This window comes from Sorex araneus, chromosome X (assembly GCF_027595985.1).
Source record: "Sorex araneus isolate mSorAra2 chromosome X, mSorAra2.pri, whole genome shotgun sequence".
Taxonomy (NCBI): domain Eukaryota; kingdom Metazoa; phylum Chordata; class Mammalia; order Eulipotyphla; family Soricidae; genus Sorex; species Sorex araneus.
In genome coordinates this window covers 344,336,687-344,359,098 of record NC_073313.1, presented here as the reverse complement: position 1 = coordinate 344,359,098, position 22,412 = coordinate 344,336,687, and the positions used below count along the sequence as shown (strand labels likewise).

General features: G+C 40.3%; 1 protein-coding gene across 6 annotated transcripts in view; it reads left to right on the top strand.

Moving 5' to 3' along the window:
* The first annotated feature begins 6,583 nt into the window (after positions 1–6,583).
* The window catches only part of KIDINS220 (kinase D interacting substrate 220), a 105,440-nt gene continuing 89,611 nt past the window's right edge, over positions 6,584–22,412 (top strand). For all 6 annotated transcript variants that reach the window (XM_055119853.1, XM_055119851.1, XM_055119849.1 and 3 more), the window contains exons 1-4: positions 6,584–6,721; positions 15,143–15,286; positions 20,280–20,378; positions 21,986–22,084. In XM_055119853.1, the coding sequence (XP_054975828.1) occupies positions 15,179–15,286; positions 20,280–20,378; positions 21,986–22,084 (306 nt within the window). In that variant the 5' untranslated portion in view covers positions 6,584–6,721; positions 15,143–15,178. The remainder of the gene's footprint in view (positions 6,722–15,142; positions 15,287–20,279; positions 20,379–21,985; positions 22,085–22,412) is intronic.

The following is a 22,412-nucleotide window of genomic DNA, read 5'->3' as shown; positions in this document are numbered from 1 at the left end:
AATGAGTTTTGTAAAACAAGTCAATTGTGCCCCTTCTCTGACAATACCTATGTGGCTCTCATCTTCCCCACAGTAAAATCTAATATTGTTATTATGTTCCAAAAGGCCATGTCCAATTAGGCCTCTTGGATTCTATCTCTTCCTTTTTTTTTTAACCCTTGCCCTTGCTGTTCCAACCACCCTAATCTCCTTGTTGTCTCTTGAACATGTCAAGCATGTTCCCAGCTCTAGAGCTTTGTGTCTCCTGTCCCATCTGTGTGGACAACTCTTCACATAATGCACAACCTTTCCTATTCCATCCTCTAATCTTTTTCACTGTCCACCTTCTCTCCCACCCCTGCCACTTCTCTTCCCTTTCCTTCTCCTCCCCTCCATACTTATGTGCTTGGGGATCACCTTCCACATGCTCTACCACTTGAATTAGCTCCCTGATGCTCTCCAACTCTGAAGACATTTTCAGCTACCACCAGTCCCCAGAGATCATGTAACTCTTCTAAGCCACCAACCACATTCTTCATTCTCAGCCCATGCAGTCTTGATTTGACACTATTTTTTTTGCGAATATTGCCCATCTTCCTAAATAGACTAATATTCTCACATAGACAGAAGACTCAGAGTTGCTTGTGGTATGAATTTGAAGATAGAAAAGAAAAAACAAAAAAAAAAAAAGAAAAAACAACTAAAGCCTAAAATAGCTATAGCAAGGCAGTAGCTTGGCAATAAAATGTGTCACCCTGTTGGTAGTCATGTTTGATTTCTGTTAAACTTGCAGTTGACTAAAATGCAGTGTTTTTTTTATATGAATCAACATAAACTCAGCTATAATTCTCTGTCTCTCCCATTCCTTTCTCTTTCTATTTCAGATCATAATCCGACTCCACACCCAACACCCATGTGAATAAGGTTTTACATGTGGCCTCTTCCATTGCCTCTTGTATTTGTTTTTAACTCCAACTTCTAGAACATTCTTTTTTTCATCTGGTGCCATCCCAGAGACAAAGAAACATCTTCTTCATGTTTTTATGCTGAAGGAACATGCTGATTAAACAGACCAGAAAGAGATTGGCAAAGAGATCAAGAGATATGAAAGAAATAACTGTAACTAATTAGGATATATATAGGTATATATATATACACGTGTATATATATATGTACATATATGTGTGTATTGTTGGGCTGGAGCAATAGCACAGCTGTAGGGCATTTGCCTTGCACGAGGCCGACCCAGGTTCGATTCCTCTGCCCCTCTCAGAGAGCCCGGGCTACCGAGAGTATCTGGCCCACATGGCAGAGCCTGGCAAGCTACCCATAGCACATTCGATATGGCAAAAACAGTAACAACAAGTCTCAAAATGGAGATGTTACTGGTGCCCGCTTGAGCAAATCGATGAGCAATGGGATGACAGTGACATCTGTCTACCCATGTATATGTATGTATAGATATACACATACATATATTTCTTAGGAGCAATCTTGTTAAACCTTGCCTTTTAAATAGTGAATGCTTAAAATAATTACTTTGGTCAATAATATTTTTGTTTCAAATTTTTATTTAGTAAGTCAAGGAGCCTTAAATGGTGAGATGTCTTGTCCTCCAATTTTTCTGTAGTTTACAAATTCTACGTAATGAATTCTTTTATAATTAGAGAAAAATATTTCAAAGCAATATGGTGTATAAAACATCTCAAGATTTCTATGGAACATCTCATATATAAAAAATTATATAACTATGTAAAAAAACACTGGGCTGTGAAAATCACCATCCTAATATGCTGATACTGTTTAAAAGATGAAAGGGTGATAAAACTTCTGCATAAAAACATGCAGAAGTTAAAAACAAATACAAGAGGCAATGGAAGAGGCCACATGTAAAACCTTATTCACATGAAGTATTGGGTGTGGAGTTGGGTTATGATTAAAATTAGTTTTTAGATGGAGAGTGATGCATAAAGGGAGATAGCTCATATTTTATTTTCTGTATAATATCATGACAAGTAGAAGCACCAGACTCCTGAGATACTTTGAGTGATTCTTCTGAAGCAAGATGCTCTTATGATAATTTTTCCAGGAAGGTTTAGGCAAACTGCAGAAATCATAAGTGACCAAAAACAAAAAAACTTGGAAACAAAACTGAGGATAAAGCATTTTCATTTATGTTTTGAAACAATTATATTATTTCCAGATAGTAGTTCTAAGAAGCATGAAGATATTAAAAGTATGAAAGGAATAAATCGCATTTGGCATGTCTTAGGAAATTTTTAGTTATTAAAGCAGACATAATTTTCCAACTGTATTGCACTGACAGAGGCAAATGCAATTCAGCAAGATTTTAAAGCAAAGAGAGTTCATCTCCTTCTTGTCACGTGAAATATCCTCTTTCTCTCTGGAATCTTCAGTTTCTCCATTAGGGACTTAACTCCTTTTTCTCCTTTGCAGAAATTAGATCTGCACCAGCATCATAGTTCTATGCATCCTGGTGACATTTCCTTGCCTAATGTGTCTGACGCCATCTTAGTTTTTCATCAGAGACAGAGAAGAACCCATAGGAGTGGGAGTTCACACCTCAACATTATTGATAAATCTGTTCTCTTCACAACTCCCTCCTTCCCTCCCACCCTACCATCCATTCTCCTCTCATCCTCAAATAAAGTGTGGGCTAAAGTAAAAACCTGTTTCTAGTCCTGTATGAGCTTTTCTCAGGACAGCTCTGAAAATTTATTCCTAAGAGAACAACTTGTGCACAGATTAGGGATTTTTATTTGGGAGTGAGAGAAAAGGAGGAGCACAGGCAATTGTCTTATCAGTGTAGGGATAAAGCCCACACCTCGCTGGCTAGATTCTTCTCAGGACACTTGATCAACACCAGATGGGTTGGCAAATAAATAACTATAGCATATGTGGGAGCAATTTACATGACTTTAGATTGTAAAGAAAAATGGGGAAGACCACGATAAATATCCTACATTAAGAGTCTAGGGCATCAATAAGAGGGAGAAATTTCACACGGGAAGGAGAGTAATTCTTCATCTCCACTCTGATTGTAAAACATAGAAAGTTTCTCAGAGAGAGCATGTTTACCCATAAACTGGATGAAATCTCTCCCAAATTATATTTTTTGGGATCATAAAAAAAGGGGAAGCAGTGACTGATTTTCCCATTGAGGAAAAGGCAAAGGACTATGGTAGAGCTAGTGTCGCTTCTCAGCCTTTGGAACTTCACTCTTAACTTAAACCTCATTCCTGAGGGAAGGTAAGAGTTTCTCAGAGGCCCACAAGTACTGTATTGGCCATCCGTTCCCCATTCCAAGGCATTGCTTATTGGAAGAAGCTTACTCTGGCATATTGAGGGAAGTCTATCTGACCTCTTGAGGAGACTGATCCCACAGAACAAATGTCCCTTCTAGATTTGGATTTATATGGCACATGACCAAGAACACGCCCTAGTGTCCTAGCTGTACTTGGGAATACAGAAGCTAGAGAACCACTGCCCACACAGTTCCACCCTCATTACTGTTACCTTCTTAGTTCTCCAAAAAGGTATTGTGGTTGTGCTGCTTCATGGCCACTCAGGGCAGCTCAGACCAGGCTGGCAGAGCTCTGCCTAGGTGTGAGGCCTGCCAGAGGTCAGCCTCTGGGGCCGATCAGGGAAATGATGGAGTGAGGTGGGTTGAAAGTTGGAAGACAGGGAGTAGCAGGGAGCGGCTCTTCTCAAAATAGTGTCCCTCATGGGATGGCATATGAGTCCCTAAGACCTCTCAGTGGTTTCTAATCACCCTGTGATGCAGCACCCATATGTTCTATTTGTGACCACTAGTTAATGAAAGAAAGCTTCTGAGTGCTCTTAGAATTCATCATATTTAGACCACAAGGTCTCGTTCTGGAGCTACAGATTCCTTTGAAACTACCAATTCAATTTCGTTCTCACTTTCACAGTCAGTGACTACTAAAGAGTTACCTGCTACCCTGTGTGGGCCACAGAAAATGTTTGACATTAATATAGTATCTGTATTGCAAACCGAAATGTCCAAAAAGGAGACACAGAGAGAACGAGAGAGAGAGAGAGAGAGAGAGAGAGAGAGAGAGAGAGAGAGAGAGAGAGAGAAGTGCCCGCCATAGAGGCAAGATGGGGGAGAGAAACTGGGGACATTAATGGGACATTAATTGTGGGAAATGTACACTGGTTTCAGTCATATAATTTGTTGACTGAAACCCATATATATGACTGAAACCCCATCATGAACAACTTTGAAACTGTATTTCACAATGATTCAATTTTGAAAAGGAGTGTTTATACTCAAAATCACTGATTCAGATACAATGGGATCAAAACTCACATCTGAGAATACTGTTTCATTAGAGTCAACAAAGCAGATATATTTTAAATCTACAATATGTCAGGTCTTGATTTTTAAAAAGGTCCATAGGCGACTGATGACTCAAGGTCAGGAACCAGTAAGAAGCATCTCCCAATGTATCAACTTGTTAACTCATATATAAAGCCAATATGGAGATAGATCCATTAGATGTGGGAGTTACAGTCATGAGATAATGACAGAGTACTCTGAAGCAGTTTAAGTATAATCCGAATCTGTTTAATACTCCAGAATTGTATATTTTATAACAGCTTGCCTGACACTGTTCTAATTTGGGTGGAAGGAGACTGGTATAAGAATGACATGAGTTCACATAGGGGAAAGAAGGCAACCAGCTAAATATTCTTTAATAATATTTTGGGGGTTTTATTTGGTTTGGGGATTGTAGGATTCAACTGTTGGTGCTCAGGACTTACACCTGGCTCCGGGATCATTCCTATCTAGTCTTGGCAGACCATCTGGGGTCCTGGGGGTCTAACCAGGGTCATTCATGTGTAAGGCAAATGCCTTACTCACTGTACTATCTCTCCAGCTTTTTGGGAATATTTTCGAGCACCTATAGTGTCCTAGTCACTGTGGAGTAAGAAAGGAAATACAGAAGATGGAATTCTGAACTTTGCTAGAAATCACCCAAGAAGCTACACCAAAGAGATCATCCTCTGCATAGCCCAACACTTTGGAAAAGGTAGAGATGAGAAATAACTCAGTCCATTGTTCCAAGAAATGTTACCAGCTTGGTGCTGGAAGGAAAATGCAATGGAAAATCAATGGGGCCAGCTTGTGAGGAAGTGTTGCCTCCATTTGACAATCCTTGCATGTCGCCTACATTTGGCACTAGTTAAGAATTTATTCTGTGGTAAAAAGAAAAGTGTCTGCCATAGAGGCAGGTGTGTGTGTTGTGGGGGGGACTAGGGACACTAGGTGGGAAATGTACACTGGTGAAGGGATGGGTGTTGGAACATTATATAACTGAAACCCAATTATGAACAACTTTGTAACTGTATATCTCACTGTGATCCAATAAAAACAAAAAGAATTTATTCTGTGGAATGGGTGACTACAGAAGAAATTAATTCAACTGAGGTGCAGTCTCTTAGAGAAATGGATGGCAAAGACGCCAAAGAGGCAGGAAGAGGTGATGGGGGATCTTGGGGGTACTCCTGATCTGAAAGTTCTGAAGCCTCTAAACGGCTCCAACTGATGCGTGCCTACAATTGGGGTGGGGATGTGGGGTGAATAGACTGGGGTATTGGGAAGAGGAAGACGATGGAAAGACTCTCCAATTCCCATCTTGGTAGATAATAACTGTGCCCTGGTATCCTGACAGAACCAACGCAAGAGGGAGTCACGTTGGGTGGGGAGAGTGACTCATACAGCTTGTGCTGCTCTCTAGATACATGGGTTTATTTAAGGGGGTGAGGGAACATGTAATGAGAGGAACTTCAGGAGAAATGGGAGGGGAGAGAGGGAGAAGGTAGAGCAGCGTTTCCAGAAGGGAGTCAGGGTGTCAAACAGTTGTGACTGGAAATGCTGTTAAGTGCACTAGTCATCGGAAAGTCAGAGGCGTCTTCCACAGAGGCTGTAGACCTCAGAGGAGAGTGAGGAAGTGCAGGAGAGGCTCTGGGATCTTCAAAAGAGCAAGATTACAAATCCCACAGGAATTCTGGAAAGGCAAAGACTTCAGTTCTGGGTTCAGAAAGACGGAACTTGTGCTGGACTTTGCAAAGATTTTCAGTTTTCAGAAGTTATCACTGTTTCAGTATTTACCTGCATAAGCTTTGATTATAACAGTGACTAGGTGATGATGAATATAACAAATAAAGTGTCACTGTCAGTGGGATGCTAGTCATAAACACACTATCCCGAGATCAGAAAGATGTCCCAGAATCTTTCTGTTGTTGTTTTAGGGCCACTCCCAGTGGTACTCAGGCTCTGCACTCAGGGATCACTACTGGTGGACTTCGGGGATCATACGGGATGCCGAAGTTCAAACCCAGGCCAATCGTGGGGAAAGCAAGCGCGCTACCCGCTGTACTATGACTCCAGCTGTTCCAGCATCCCAGGTTCAACAGCCCCTGCTGCCCACGCCTGCGCAGATGACACTCCACGCCAAGCCCCGCCTTCTCGTCACGCCCCCTTGGGGCGTGGTCAACCGGCCCCGCCCCTCCGGCCCGCGGCCACGTGACCTGTCAGTTTGCAGCGCTGGAGGAAAATGGCCGCCGGGTGTGGTGAGGGCGGCGCGCTCAGATCCTAGGTCTCGTTCCGCGCACCGACTCCTGACAGCGCCCGCGGCACGGCCCACCCTTTCCGCCGCGGACGTGGGCGCCGTTTCCCGGCGGTTGTGAGCCGGTGAGTGCGGCGGTGCGGGAAATCGGTGAGGGGGCTGCGCCGGAGCGAGCCCGGGGGGGAACGGGCGCGGCGGCTGTGGAGAGGCGGGCGAGAGCCGGTGTGAGGGGCTGCGGCCGGGCGCCGAGGGTCGAGCTGGGTTCGGACTTGCTTCCTTAGCGGGGTGTGTGTGTTTGTGTGTGTGTGAGACTTGCTGTGTGTGTGACTTGCTGTGGTGTGTGTCGGTGTGTTGTGTGGTCGGGCCGGGCTCTGTCTTGCTGTCTCAGCTGGGGTGTGTGTGCGTGTGTGTGACGTGTGTGTGTGTGTTGTGTGTCGGGGGGCAGGGCTTGGACTTGCTGTTTCAGGGGTGTCTGTGTGTGTTTGTGTGTGTGTGTGTGTGTGTGTGTGTGTGTGGTGTGAGTGGGGGGCTGGGCTCAGACTTGCTCTCGGAGGTGTCTGTGTGAGGGGTGTGGGGGGCTGGGCTCGGACTTGCTGGCTCAGGGGTGTGGGGTGTGTGTGGTGGGGGGACGGGGCTGGGCTCGGACTTTCTGTCTCAGAGTGTGTGTGTGTGTGTGTGTGTGTGTGTGTGTGTGTGTGTGTGTGTCTCGCGCGGTTGCTTGCTTGCTTGCTTCTTGTTGGGGCCTCCAGGACTCCGGGTGTGTGTGTGTGTGTGTGTGTGTGTGTGTGTGTGTGTCTCGCGCGGTTGCTTGCTTGCTTGCTTCTTGTTGGGGCCTCCAGGACTCCGGGTGTGTGTGTGTGTGTGTGTGTGTGTGTGTGTGTGTGTGTGTGTGTGTGTGTGTGTGTGTGTGTGTGTGTGTGTGTGTGTGTGTGTGTGTGTGTGTGTGTGTGTGTGTGTGTGTGTGTGTGTGTGTCTGTCTCGCGCGGTTGCTTGCTTGCTTGCTTCTTGTTGGGGCCTCCAGGACTCCATTGTCCTGCAGGCTCCTCAGTGCCCAGAGACTTAACGGCTTGTCCCGGATTACGCTTCGCTGATACGATTCCTTTTACGCGGGGGCGACCGAACTGCCAACGGTGTGGATAGCTTTCTCTCTTTAAAAAAAAAAAGTATTTGTTCCCAGTCATTGTGGCTAAGGGGAAGGTTTAAAACCCAGGAATCTTTTCTAATTCTCAGCCCTCTCTGGTCTTGGTCGCCCGCTGGGGGCGCTGCTTAACAGGTAACGCTACCCGCCTTCCGGAGCCCCTTTTTTTTCCTGGGCCAGGGTGTGGCTCAGGAATCACCCCTATTTGCACGGGGAGCAGGGATTTGGATGCGTTTTCACAAGATGCGTTTTTACTGGATGTGTTTTTTTTTTACTGCTGACCGCACCCTGACCGCCGAGGACCAGGCGTTCGCATTTGGTTTTGAAGCGTGATAGGGAAATCTGAGGCCTACTCAAGAGTGGGAATTGTTGCCTCAAGGTTAGGTTCTTTGTTCTCGCTGCTCTCTGCTTTACCAGCGTGGGCACTTTTCTTGGGATCATTTTGGGATGCTTGTTAAATAAGCCCATTTCTGCCCCTCTCCCCAGGACCGACAGAATGGAGACTCTCTGGGGAATGCCTAAATACTGTGTGAAATTTGTATGAGCTTTCCTGTAAGTGTCATGCACCAGCTTTGGAGGATAGCTCATCGCACCCATTGTTTCTCTCTTGCCCGGCATTATAGAGTGGATTCTCCAACCTAGATTTGCACAAACAGAACCTAAGAATTAGATTAAGTTTCTCAAATTCTGCTTGTGCAGAGTACCCCTCACCCTCATTCCCCCCAGGTCTGGTAGGAAAGGAAAGGGCCATAATCACACCAAGAAAGTCCTTTCTTCCTCTTGACTTCACTCCACTATCTCTGCTGAATATCTAGTGAGCTTTGACCCGTACTTTTCATCATCAGTCAGTCACATAGTTTCTTTGATTCCTATCCTAGAACCTCCCTTCTTCATATTTGATAGACCAAAGCATTCAATATGGGACATTTTATATTGTTCATGTATTTTCATTATTTTTCACCATCCTCCCTGCCTGACCCCTCTGTGGTTCCCTGACCAGTTCAGAACTATGAATCTCCCTCCCTCCCTCCCTCCCTCCCTCCCTCCCTCCCTCCCTCCCTTCCTTCCTTCCTTCCTTCCTTCCTTCCTTCCTTCCTTCCTTCCTTCCTTCCTTCCTTCCTTCCTTCCTTCCTTCCTTCCTTTCCCCTAATATTGGTCACATGCATTGCTGGAAATTTAATTTTCTTAGGATCATGTGAATGAGTGTGCCCTTATTCCTGCTTGTGCTCAAAAACAATCAGTTTCTCCACTTGGTCTGCTTCTGTTTTAGTCAAGGCTGTTCAGAAGACTAGGAACAGGGACATTCTTTTACTTCAGGGAGAGGAGTTAGAAGCTGAATGCGAATCAGCAAGAATCGGCATCCTGTGCAGCTCCACCTTCTGCTCTACCTCATTTATTTTTACATTCATGTGTAGTTTTTTCTTTGTTTTGATGTCAGTGCTAACAGTCTTAAAATAAGGTTTATCATTTTGCACATGAGCCCTAATAACTAAGTCTCTGGTTTCTAATTCCCAGTTTTAGGGAGGGAAATCTGATTTGCTCAGTTTGGGTTTTTTTTTGTTTGTTTTGTTTTTGAGCCACACCTAGCATTGCTCAGGGATCACTCCTGGCAGCACCAGGAGTGATGGTACCAGAGACTGAATCAGGATCAGCCACATTCAAGGCAGTTGCTATACTATCGCTCACACCTCAGTTTTTGAGCAATTATGTTATGATTAATATTCATCCCTGACTATTGCTAATGGTAGATAACATAGCAGTATAAAGAGGAGGGACTCATGAAAAAAGATTAGAAGCTCTCTTATTAGATGTTTATTCTGCTACATAGATACATTTCTTTGGTGGAAAGCCCATTTCTGATAGTAAACCTAATTCTTGGTTGTACCCCATGTTTTCATTCTGCTGTCTAGTTAAGAGAGTGATAAAAGCATGCAGCATCTCAGTTGACCTCAACTTGACATAATCCACATTTAAAAGCAGCGTGTCTTGGAGAAGTCTATTCAGAGCCCCATGAACTGTAGATGGATTGGATGAAAATATGCAGGACAAGACACTAGATAATTGAGGACAAGAAGGGAGGAGGAGGACTCAGAGGAGATGCCCCCTGAGCTGGATTTTGAAGGAATATTTTAGTTAGAAAGTTAAAGCTGGATTAGTCATCTAGATAATTGGAACGGGATAGTCATGCTCTTTTAGTCTTTAAATGTTAGGTATCTACTGTGTGCTAGACACTGTTCTACATGTTGGGATCCAGTAGCAAATAAAACAGTTTCCATTCTCACTGAGCCCTTCCCTTTCACACATACAAGATGAGTGAACTACAGCCCCAAGATCTTTATTGAGCTACATTTTTGAGATGTTTGGGGAACCAGGGAATACATAGAAAAATAAAATTGTAAATGATGTGTGGATGAGTGCTATGTGAAAGACTGAAGCAAAGCTATAATAGAATGGAGATGAATGGAGATGACTCTCCATCCTATAGGGAATGATGACTGTTTTGATATACAGTGGATCAGGGGAATTTGAATGGAAATTTAGGATGACCTGAGCTAAATGAAAGTGAGAGTAATTAGAGATGAGGTCAGGAAGGTGGACGCGGATAGACGAGACCAAGTAGTGCCATGGTAATAAGGATTTAGGACTTTATTTGAAGTGAGAGACAACTCTTTGGGGACTTTTGCACATAGGATGGCCATTACTTTGGATTTACGCTGGAGAAAAGATTGTAGAGTTAGCAGGACTGCCAATTGGACCCAAAGAATGGCAACACCAGGGGAGTTCTAGATTACATATGTGTCAGAGTTTCTAGAAACTTACATGATAGTAGGAACAGAAGAGGTTGGAGTCAAAAGGACCATCAGTTTTTATTTTTGTCACATCTGAGAGATACGCAAGTTAGTATTGGATTAACAAATTGCTCCTGTTGCTTCATATTGTAGAAGAAAATTATAAGGTGAATTTCACCGTTGGGTGAAAGCATTTTGAAGATAACAAGAACTGTATTAACTAATTAGTTTTGTTTGCAAATTCTGAAAATGAGCTTACTGGACCATGTCTCCCACCCCCATCATTGGCTATGGATGCCATTTCCAAAAATAATATCAAAACACTCATTTTATTGCTAATTGTTCATAAATTCATATAAGTACTATGTACATTAGATTGAAATGATGCTCATTCTTTCAAGAAATTCAGTGCCTTCTATGGTCCAGGAAATCTTCTAGAAAACATGTATTGGTATAAAAGAAAGAAACCCTTTTCTCTTATTAAGAGATTTATTTATTTATCCATAGTTTTAAACCACAAATGTGTATGATCATTAAGTCTTGCACATATTTTCAAATATCACGTTAATTCTTTAAATAATTCCTTTACTTTTCTGAAAGGGTTGGAGTGATAGCACAGTGGTAGGGAATTTGCCTTGCATGCATCTGACCCGGGTTCGATTCCTCTGCCCCTCTAAGAGAGCCTGGCAAGCTACCCGTGGCATATTCGATATGCCAGAAATAGTAACAAGTCTCAAAATGGAGACGTTACTGGTGCCTGCTCGAGCAAATTGATGAGCAGGGGGATGACATGACAGTGACAGTGACAGTGACAGTTTTAAACCACATCACTAAATTCCAGCTTTAGAAGGACCTATTAAAGTGGTAACATTGAACTAAAGATAGGATATAGTTCATGTTCTTATCCCAGAATGATTCCCGAGGGATCTTGTTTTTGTCCTGCTTGCAGAGTGGTCTTATCTCATCTTGGTGAAATTGTTTATATTCACAAAAGAAAACAGAGATCCAGCTCTGCAAGCCAGAACAGTTTCTCATAATCAAGGATTGCTTTTCTTTTTTCTCAGCTTCAGATTTGTAGTCCTTATGCTAATGGCTAGATGGGTCCTGCTTCAAGAACCTGTTTAAGAAGAAATATACAAGAATAGTTGTATAAAAAGTTGAGTCTAAGTTTAGATGTTTATACAAGATTTGTAGGAAACCCGGAGCAAGGGCACTGATTAAGCTAAGGATGAATAGTCAGCCAAAAAAGTCTTGCAGGAGAATAAAATATTAGATTCACACTTCGTGGATGATGGAGCCTGTCCAGGCATGTATACAGTGGATGGGCTTCCTAAACCAAGGAAATAGTAATGTAAAGGCCTGGAAAGGAAAAAGTGTAGAATAGATTTAGAATGAGTAAAGGAAATATACTCGCAACACATCGTTTCAACATAGATTTGGAAGTCCTAGTCAGAAAAATTAGGCAAGAAAAAGATATTTTAAACATTCATATTGGATCCTCAAAAAGAGAGAGAGGGAGGAGAGTGGAGAGAGAGAGAGAGAGAGAGAGAGAGAGAGAGAGAGAGGGAGGGAGGGAGGGAGGGAGGGAGAGAGAGAGAGAGAGAGAGAGAGAGAGAGAGAGAGAGAGAGAGAGAGAGATGCCTGCCGGGCAGGCGGGAGGTGCCGGGGGAGGATGGCAAGGGGGGATGATGAGAAGGAACCTGGGGACACTGGTGCTGGAAAATGTACACTGGTGGAAGGTTGGGTGTTGGAATACTGTGTGACTGAAATCTAATGAACAGCTTTTTAGGGGTTTGTCTTGCAGTGACTCAATAAAAAGTTAAAAAAAAAACATATTGAAAAAGAAGAGCTAAAACTATCAGTATTTGTGAATAATATGATAATATAAATTTTTTAAACCTGAAAATTCCACCAGAACTACTAGAAATATTGAGTTCAATAAAGTGGCAGGATACTAGATCTACTACATTTCTTACATAAACACTGTGTTGGAAATTAAGAAAACCATTGCATTTACAATCAATTGTATATTTTGATGTCCAAAATATATAAGGCACTCATGTGACAACAAAAAGTGAGCATTCTCCCCCACAAAAAAACAGGTATAAGACTTGAAGAAACATTTCTTACTGATTTACCAACACATGAAAATAAATCTCAGCATAATTTACTAGAGAATTAAAAATTATAAACGTAAATCATAGTCAGATATAACCTCACATTGTGAAATTGGCCTATATCAAAAAATTGGAAGTAACTAATGTTAAGAATGAATTCCTGATTCAGTGTTGTTTAGAATATAGATTTGCACAGCCTTTATAGAAAACCTTTAAAAAATAAAATTCTTTAAAAAATCAAAGTCGAGGGGCTGGAGCGATAGCACAGCGGGTAGGGCGTTTGCCTTGCACGCGGCCGACCCGGGTTTGAATCCCAGCATCCCATATGGTCCCCTGAGCACCGCCAGGAGTAATTCCTGAGTGTAGAACCAGGAGTAACCCCTGTGCATCGCCGGGTGTGACCCAAAAAGCAAAAAAATAAAAATAAAAAATAAAATTAAAAAAAATGAAAAATCAAAGTCGAAATACCATATGATCTAATATACCACTTCTAGGCATTTATCCTAAGGATGTGAAATGATATTTATGTCCTTATGTACACAGCAACATTCTTCATAGTAACCAGAACAAAGAATCCTCCCAAATGCCCATATACAAATGACTAGATAGAGACGCTGTGATATATAGTCAATAGAATACATTCTCTGTTTAAGAAGATAGTAGTTTGAGACAATAATGGGTGAAACTCAAGGTAATTTTCCTAAGTGAGAAAAGTTAGGAATTGGCAGTTACTATATGGAATCTGTATATTTATATGTATGTGTGTATAAATTTGTATAAATATATGGATACTTATATTCCATACAGTTACTAGAGCAAACAAAGTGGCAAACTCCCCATAAAACTAACTTATAGATTCAGTGAAAATTATGGTTTCCAAAGGGATGTGGGTAAGGATTGGGTAGAGAGAGTATTTTGGTGGTGGGATGGCACTGGAACTTTGGTGGTGGGCTATATATACCCACACATATAGAGTTCTATACACATACAGAGTTGCTGAAACGTGCCCTTGAAATTATATAGTATGTCAACCAATATTTCAGGGACTGTTGTGCGATGTGTATGAACATGTTATTTTAGTACATTACATAGTCAGGTTAGACTTTTCCAATAAGGTGACTGAAGGAAGTGAGGGAGTGAGTCAAGTGTTTGTCTGGGGTATGAGAAGTTTAGATGTAGAGAAAAGCTAGTTGAGAGGCCCCAATAAACAGTACAAAATTTGCTATGTTCAAACAGTGAAATGAGTAAGAGGGAAGAGTAGGAGCTGAGATCAGAAGTGTGATAGCATCCTGCATAGAGTCATATGGCAACTAAAATATTTGCCTTTATCTTGAGTGCTTTGAGAAACCATGGGAAGGCTTTGAGCAAGAAAGATGTAATCGGTACCAGTATGGTTCTTTAGTCAGCACTGGTAGCAGTTACATTGCCTGACTAAAGAAATATGCAGATTCTAGGGCAGCACCCAGGTCTGCTTTCTGAAAGTATGGGCCGGAATTTTATTTTTAACAAGGTCTCTAGGTGATTTTCATATCTGTTATAGCTTAGGAAGCTCTGGTCTAACACAGGTTACAGGGTTTTTGTTTGTTTTGTTTTATTTTGTTTGGGGCTATAAATTCACTGGTATTCAGAAGTAATTCCTGGTAGTGTTTGGCAGTGGGCTATGAAAGTATGTGGTCCTGGGAATTGAGCTCAGGCCTCCAACAAGCAAAGCATGTATTTTGCACATTGAGCTCTCTTTCCAGGCACTAACTGAAGTTTTATAAGGTCTTTGTCTTGTGGATGATGGATTATAGGCAAGGAAAAGAGGTTGGCGAGTAGTTGAGAGCTAGGTGAGAAGTCATGGTGGCTTGGGACAGGGTGGTTATGTTGGGAAGATAGTGAACAGTTGTCAGATATGAAATATATTTTCTAGTTAAAGTCGAAAGGACTTGTTAATAGAGTGAATATAGAATTTAAGGGGATGAGTTAAGTCACAGACAATTCCATGGTTCTGACTTCAACAGAATGAAGCTGAAGCTGCCATAGAAGAAAACAGAAAGATAATAGAGCATCTCTTTTTTGGGGTTGGTGATGAGGAAGATTTAGGGCAGTGTTTCTCAATTGAGGTCCATATGGCAAAAATCCCAAACTGAGATAATCCAAGAGGGCCACAATAAGAGTTGCATAAATGAGTAACAGGCATGGCATGAGACTAAGAGCCATTGGTGGAACAGGGGTGCCAAAGGAAAGAAATAGCCAGAAGGGGACAATATCTGAAAAAGGTTGAGAAACATTGGTGTTGGGGATGAATTTGGAGTTTGGGGTTCAGTTGGGTTAGGAGTGATATGAATGTGAAGCTTGTGAAAATAGGGGTCATATTTCACAGTTGACTTACGGGGCCTTGTTTTCATTTCTTCCAGTGAAACACAAATCTAAGGTTGAGAGTGAGAATAATATAGTTAGTAGTAACTTCAGTTTTTTTTTTCCTAATCACGTGTATTTTATCTAAAATGTATTTAACAGGTATTGGAATAAAGAAAACTACAGTTTGCTGTGAAAATGTCTGTTTTAATATCACAGAGTGTAATAAATTATGTAGAAGAAGAAAACATTCCAGCTCTGAAAGCTCTTCTTGAAAAATGCAAAGATGTAGATGAGAGAAATGAGGTAAAGCTGTGCTTTTGAAATTAAGTTATTTTCACAATCATTTGTTAACTACTGTATATATACAATGTGTACTGTATTAAGAATTAAGGTGATAATAAGAAATGTGTAATGCTCACCCTTTATAGTACTGTTGTAAAAAAGTATTTCAGGGGTTGGAGTGATAGTACGCAGGAAGGGTGTTTGCCTTCCACACAACCAACCCCTACCCTTTTTATGTCTCTGTGAACTTAACTCCTAAGGATTTCGTGTAAGTGGAATTATATACAACATTTGTCTTTTTGTGACTCTTATTTAAGTGTAATGCTTTCAAGTTTCATTCATGTTGTAGCATGTGACATGATTTCCTGTGTGTGTGTGTGTGTGTGTGTGTGTGTGTGTGTGTGTGTGTGTGTGTGTGTATTTGGGCCACATCCGGTGATGCTCAGGACTTATTCATGATTCTGTGCTCAGGATTAATTCCTGCAGAGGCTTGGGGACCACATAGGGTGCGCAAACCCAGGTTGACCACATGCAAGGCAAATGCCTTTGCCCTTTGTGTATTTTCTCTGGCCCTATTTTCTTCCTTTTAAAGACAGAATAATATGACATTGAATATATATATAATATTTTAGTTATCTACGTATCCATCAGTGGGCAGTTGGGTTTTCTCTCCCTTTAGCAATTATGATTAGTATTGCTATTAACATGGTATGCAAACATAAAAGGTTTTTAAAGCTGCATATTAAGTTACTTTTTTATTAAGTTTTATGATTGCAATAATATTGTGATACCTAATGTTTATTCTGAATATTTATGTAAATATCATAATTATTTTGTACATCTTAGTTCCTTTGGTTTGCATAGTGTCTCAGTGAGGGATATTTCTGTAATTTATCCTGATTTATAAGTAAATGGCTTAATTCCTAAGTTTTTTATCCAAGATAGAAATTTGGTCAAAATCAAATTTGAACTTTATTTTTTTGACAACTATATTTATTTATTTTATTTTTTTAATTTTGTTTTTATTATTTATTTTTTGTGTGTGTGTTTAAATTGTATTGAATCACTGTGAGATAGTTACAAGCTTTCATGTTTGGGTTACAGTCGCACAGTGATCAAACACTCATCCCTCCACCAGTGCACATTCCCCACCACCAATATTCCGGGTATACCCCTCCTCTCTAACCCTCCCCCTGCCTCTATGGCAGACAATATTCCCCATACTCTCTCTCTACTTTTGGGCATTATGGCTTGCAACACAGACACTGAGAGGTCATCATGTTTGGTCCATTATCTACTTTCGGCATGCATCTCCCATCCTGACTAATTCCTCCAGCCATCATTTTCTTAGTGATCCCTTCTCTATTCCATCTGCCTTCACCCCTCCACCCATGAAGCAGGCTTCCAGCTCTGGGGCAATCCCCCTGGCCCTTGTATTTACTGTCCTTGGGTGTCAGCCTCATGTGATGTTATTCTATACTCCACAAATGAGTGCAGTCCTTCTATGTCTGTCCCTCTCTTTCTGACTCATTTCACTTAGCATGATACTCTCCATGTCTATCCATTTATAAGCAAATTTCATGACTTCCTCTCTCCTAACAGCTGCATAGTATTCCATTGTGTAGATGTACCAAAGTTTCTTTAACCAGTCATCTGTTTTGGGACACTGGGGTTGTTTCCATATTTTGGCTATTGTGAAGAGTGCTGCAATAAATATATAGGTACAGATGTCATTTCTACTGTGCTTTTTTGCATCCACGGGATATATTACTAGAAGTGGTATTGCAGGGTCATATGGAAGCTCAATTCCTAGTTTTTGAAGGACTGTCCATATTGTTTTCCAGAAAGGCTGGGCCAGTCGGCATTCCCACCAACAGTGAAGGAGCGTCCCTTTTTCCCCACATCCGCACCAGCACTGGTTGCTTTTGTTCTTTTGAATGTGTGCCAGTCTCTGTGATGGACAACTATATTTATGCTCTGTCATCTTTTTCTTAGTCTCCAGAAGAAGTTCATCTAATTATATAAATATCTTTTCAATGTTTCTGTGTTATACAAAATATATTTGGTTAATGTCTTTTTATTGAAACTTCTTTAGAAAGATGTGAAGGGAGAGAAAGAGAGAAGTGTATGTTTAAGAGAGAACACAGGTTTCTCCATAGTGGAAATAGGCAAGCAAAGAAACAGACAAGCAAGAAAAAGCATCTTACGTCTTGATGCAACTCTAGCATAGTGCCTGTGTAGTGGGCATAAAAGGAAAGATCAGCTGGGCTAGTCTAATTATAGAGATTTCCTGGGAGACTAGCCAGAGCAGTGTTGCAAGATTTCTTCTTCTGCAAGTGAGGTGGAACGATGAGCTTTGTTGTTAGTCTTCTCCAGCAAAGTCTTGTCACTCTGTATACAGGGCAGATAGCTAATAGTTTCTGTAAGAGAAAGTTTCATGTTCAAGTCTTTATTTGGCTTGTTTCTATCTAGTTCATAAAGTTTGTGCTGTCATTTGTGTTGTAGGTATTTTTATTCATCTGTATTATTTTTCATCTGTATTTTTTCTCTCATCCTCTAAAAACACATATTTCTGTGAACTGATACATAATCCTAGGAAGTAAACAGAAAACCCGTGAGGTTTTGAATAGCTAATTTGAAAACTGATGAAAATCCATGCATTCTTCTGGTCATGGATTCAGAATTAATTGGTTTTAATTTCTATTTCTGCTGACAGTTTAGATATTTCAATTTTTATCTCTGTTTATTAGAAGGGAGAGGATGCTTTAGAAAGTATGCCAAAGAGTTGACAAATTTAGGCATGGTATAATAATTGATGTCTGTCTATGACTCAGAATCACAAGCGTAAGACTTAAGGTAATCTGTTTAACAAGTTGCAATGTGTGCATTGCTTTTTAGAATAATTGCTACCATAGAAGTTATAATCAAACTTAATGTTTAAAGTATAAACTTTTTCACCTGGAAAATGTATTTATGCACAGTACCTCATTCCCTAATGACTGCTGTTGAATGACATATGATTAGTACATATAACATAGTGTTCATCATTATATAAAACTGTATTAAGGGAGCTTACTTTTGTAACTTTGTTTAAATCAGTGTATGTATATTAAGGCAGTTTACTTCTGTATGTGTTTTATTTATATTGATTTTATAATGGCATTTTGTATATTTTACCCATTATAATTCTCTTCCTCTTTCTTTCCCTCCTTCCTTTCTTTCCCTTCCTTCCTTTCCTCCTTCCCGCCCTCCCTTCTCTCTCCCTCCCTTCCTTTCTTTCTTTCTTTCTTTCTTTCTCTCTCTCTCCCTTCCTTCCTTCTTTCCTTCCTTCCTTCCTTCCTTCCTTCCTTCCTTCCTTCCTTCCTTCCTTCCTTCCTTCCTTCCTTCCTTCCTTCCTCCCTCCCTCCCTCTCTCTCTCTCTTTCTCTTTCTTTCTTTCTTTCTTTCTTTCTTTCTTTTTATATTTTGAACCACACCTGGCAGTGCTCAGAGCTTACTCCTGGTTCTGCACTTAGGGATCACTCCTAGCAGGGAAGGAGGACTATATTAAGACATGAAACCCTACCCATTGTACTATCTCTCCAGCCCCTATTGCATGTTTCTTCCAGTAGATTTTAAATTCTGTTAAATTGTTCGCTCATTTTCTAGGCATATTTTTTGAATGCTTGTGTCACTGTCTCCTACATGGAGAAAGCAGTATTAAATAAAAATAGACATGCGTTCTGCTCTCGTGGGGCTTAGCACCTTTAGGGGAAATTGAAAATAATCTGCTGTTAACCTCACAAATAAAAATATAATTGCAGTCATAGATTGGTATGTATAATAAAGGGCAATTAGAAGGGTCAGTAAGACTTTCTGAAAGTTTCCGGAGGGTTGGTGATAGTTAATTGAGGAAAGCGCAGGTCTTAGAGGATTCACAGGTGGGCAAGAGCTTTCAGACTTCTAGGGTAAAGAGGAAGCAGCACAGAGTAGATATCCAGGTGGACTTGTTTGCAGGTATCTCTTCCTCACTCAGGGCTTCTGTAGGCCACTGGAAGGATTTAGAGTCTTCTCTAAAGCAGTGGGAGACCAGTCAGGGTTTTAAACATAGAAATGGTGTCAAATTACCATTTTTAAAATATACTGGATATTTTTCCCTATGCTACTAGACACATGGTTAGTTATTTCTTAATAAATGTTTGACTATTTTTATTTTTGGTATAGTTTTTGTTTTCTTCCCTTTGTATGTTTTAGCATCTTTGTTTTATCTCTGTTCATTAACCCTCCACTTCAACCTGGGTCATTTTATGTGCCATGGAAAATGATAATCTGTCAGCTACACTTGCAGTAGAGGCTGTTGTAATGGTGGTGGTGAGTGGTGGGTGAGAGTTGCTGCTTGATTCAGGCTCCACCTACTTGTCCCCATCAGGCTCCAGCTGCCAGTCCCCATTCTGCTCTCTCAATGCCAGTGCACTGTTTCCTCCTAATTTGTTACTCATTCTGTACACACAGTCTGGGCAACTCTGATGGAACAAGAAGAGGCTTTATTTTAATGAATTAAAAACTAACTAGAAGCTAAAAAAAAAGTATTATTTATAACACCTGCATTGTTTTTATTCATTGTTTTACTTTTTTTCCCTTTAGTTAAGATAATCATGTAAGATATCATATATATGTATTTTTAAAATCAGATTCTGTATTATATTTACTTGTATTAGAGAATTTGGTCACATATCTTGGAATTTTTATATATATATATTATGATCATTGCTTATTCAGAGTCTAGTGTTTACTTATTTTGAATGAAATTGCAGTGTTGAAAAAAGTGCTTTGGTAAAAAACTATTTCACTTTCTCCTTGACTTTTACAGAATTAGTAGACAAAGAACTTAAGACTTCAAAGGTGTTTTAAAATTAAACAAAAGCTAGAAAGAGTGCATACCATACTAACCTGAAAATATAAATGTGATATATTTAACTGTGATATTTCAGTGAAACTACAGCCAGCATCTTGACAAATTCTCTTATATTTTCTAGTGTGGCCAGACTCCATTGATGTTAGCTGCTGAACAAGGCAATTTGGAAATAGTGAAAGAATTAATCAAGAATGGAGCCAATTGTAATCTGGAAGATTTGGTATATACTAACTTATTTTTTTTCCCCTCAACTTCACTATTTTCTGGGCATTAGCAAGTGGCTCAAAAGTAATAGATTACAATTTATTCTTTCAAATACATCTGAATAAACATCACTGTATCACTGTCGTCCCATTGCTCATCGATTTGCTCACACGGGCACCAGTAACATCTCCATTGTGAGACTTGGTGCTACTGTTTTTGGCATAGCTAATACGCCACGGGTAGCTTGCCGGGCTCTGCTGTGTGGGTGGGATACTCTTGGTAACTTGCCAGGCTCTCCAAGAGAGGCGGAGGAATTAAACTCGGGTCTGCCGTGTGCAAGGCAAAAGCCCTACCTGCTGTGCTACCGCTCCAGCCCTCTGAATAAATATATACTAAATTAATGTTAAAATCAAGTTAAAGGGATAATATAGGAGAAAAATTTGTACAGTAAAAGCTTTAGCTTTTTGTGTTTCCTGTGTATGGATTATACTGACTAAACAAGGGAGCACATTTACATAAAATCAATGCCTTCCTAGAATATATCCATATATGAGTCATATTGTTAAGTAACACCCTCTGATATATCTTAATATTATAAATATTGTTATGTAAGATGGTAGTTAGTGCCTGAGAGATGGTGCAGTGGATAAAGCACTTGCCTTGCATGCAACTGACCCAGATTCAATCCTTAGCACTGTATATAGACCTTTGAACCCTTCCAGGAGTGATCCCTAAGTGCAGAGCCAGGAGTGCAGAGCTAGGAGTAAACCATGAGCATATCCAGGCGTGGCCCAACCCTCACCCCATAAAGAAAGATAAATGTAAGATGTGGTTGTTCCTTCTGATATATTTTCTGAGGAATAAATCACTGTTCCAAGAGGCTTCAACTTTCTCCCACTTTACCTGTTTTTCCAGAAATTATTTTTTAGGTTCATATTGCTATATCTGTTGTATCTTTGTTTATAAATAAAGAATCTATATGAGGTTATTGGTTTAGCAACCTCAGAGGAGTCATAAATGATCACTTACACCTAAAAAGGGTCTCTATGAACATTCATGAATTCTCCAGTTCTGTGTTCTTTTTTCTGTATTTTAGGGTTGCAACTGTGTCTGGAGGTAGGATGATGTGATGAGGGATGGGAATTGTCAGATATTTGTCTTCCCAGGGGTGGGCTTGTACTAGACCAGACTAGGTTAGGACTCACCTATGAGCCCTGTCTTCGCATATAGGATCAGTTTAGTTTAATAACATGTGCTCTTAGATATGATTACAGGCTCTTTCATTTCAATTTATAGTAATTGTTGTTAACCAGAAGGATTAACTTCGAGGCTTAGTCATCTTTTTTCTTTAAAAACACACACACAGTATATGATTAGAAGTTCTGTGAAAAGACTAAATAAGCAGTTGTGAAACGATGCCTACACCATATAGTAATACAGGTAGACAGATATATTTTTAACATACCTTTGCTTCACTGCTGTTTCTGTGAAGAATAGTTTAGTGTGGGTCAAGTCATGTCAATCTGGTACGATTGTTTGGTGTGTAAATTTAAAGTTATTTTTCCTGACTTTGGACTGTGTGCTTAGTTTTGAAATGGTAACACTTATGTCTTTGTGCTCCAGGATAACTGGACCGCACTTATATCAGCATCAAAAGAAGGACATGTGCACATTGTGGAAGAACTGCTCAAATGCGAGGTTAACCTGGAGCACCGTGACATGGTATGTTTCCCGTCTGTGCTGTTATTTAGTGGGAGTCTTATTAACAGTAATTTTGTAGGTGTAAATTTTTCTATTTTTATGTAGGAGGTGATGTTATGATAGTATGTTTAGGATTTGATGTTGGAAATGGAAATGAGCGTGAAATGTGTTAAGATGGAGGTAATGTATCTCTTAGAACATTCTTAGTTACATTTTCAGTTTCTTTCGGAGTTTAAAATTCCAAAATATTGCTTCAAAATGAAGCTCTCTATCTTATTTCCTTCAAGAGAAAAATAGTTAAAAGCATTTTCAGTAGTTTAAGTAGTTTTTGAAAAATGTTGGTAAATTT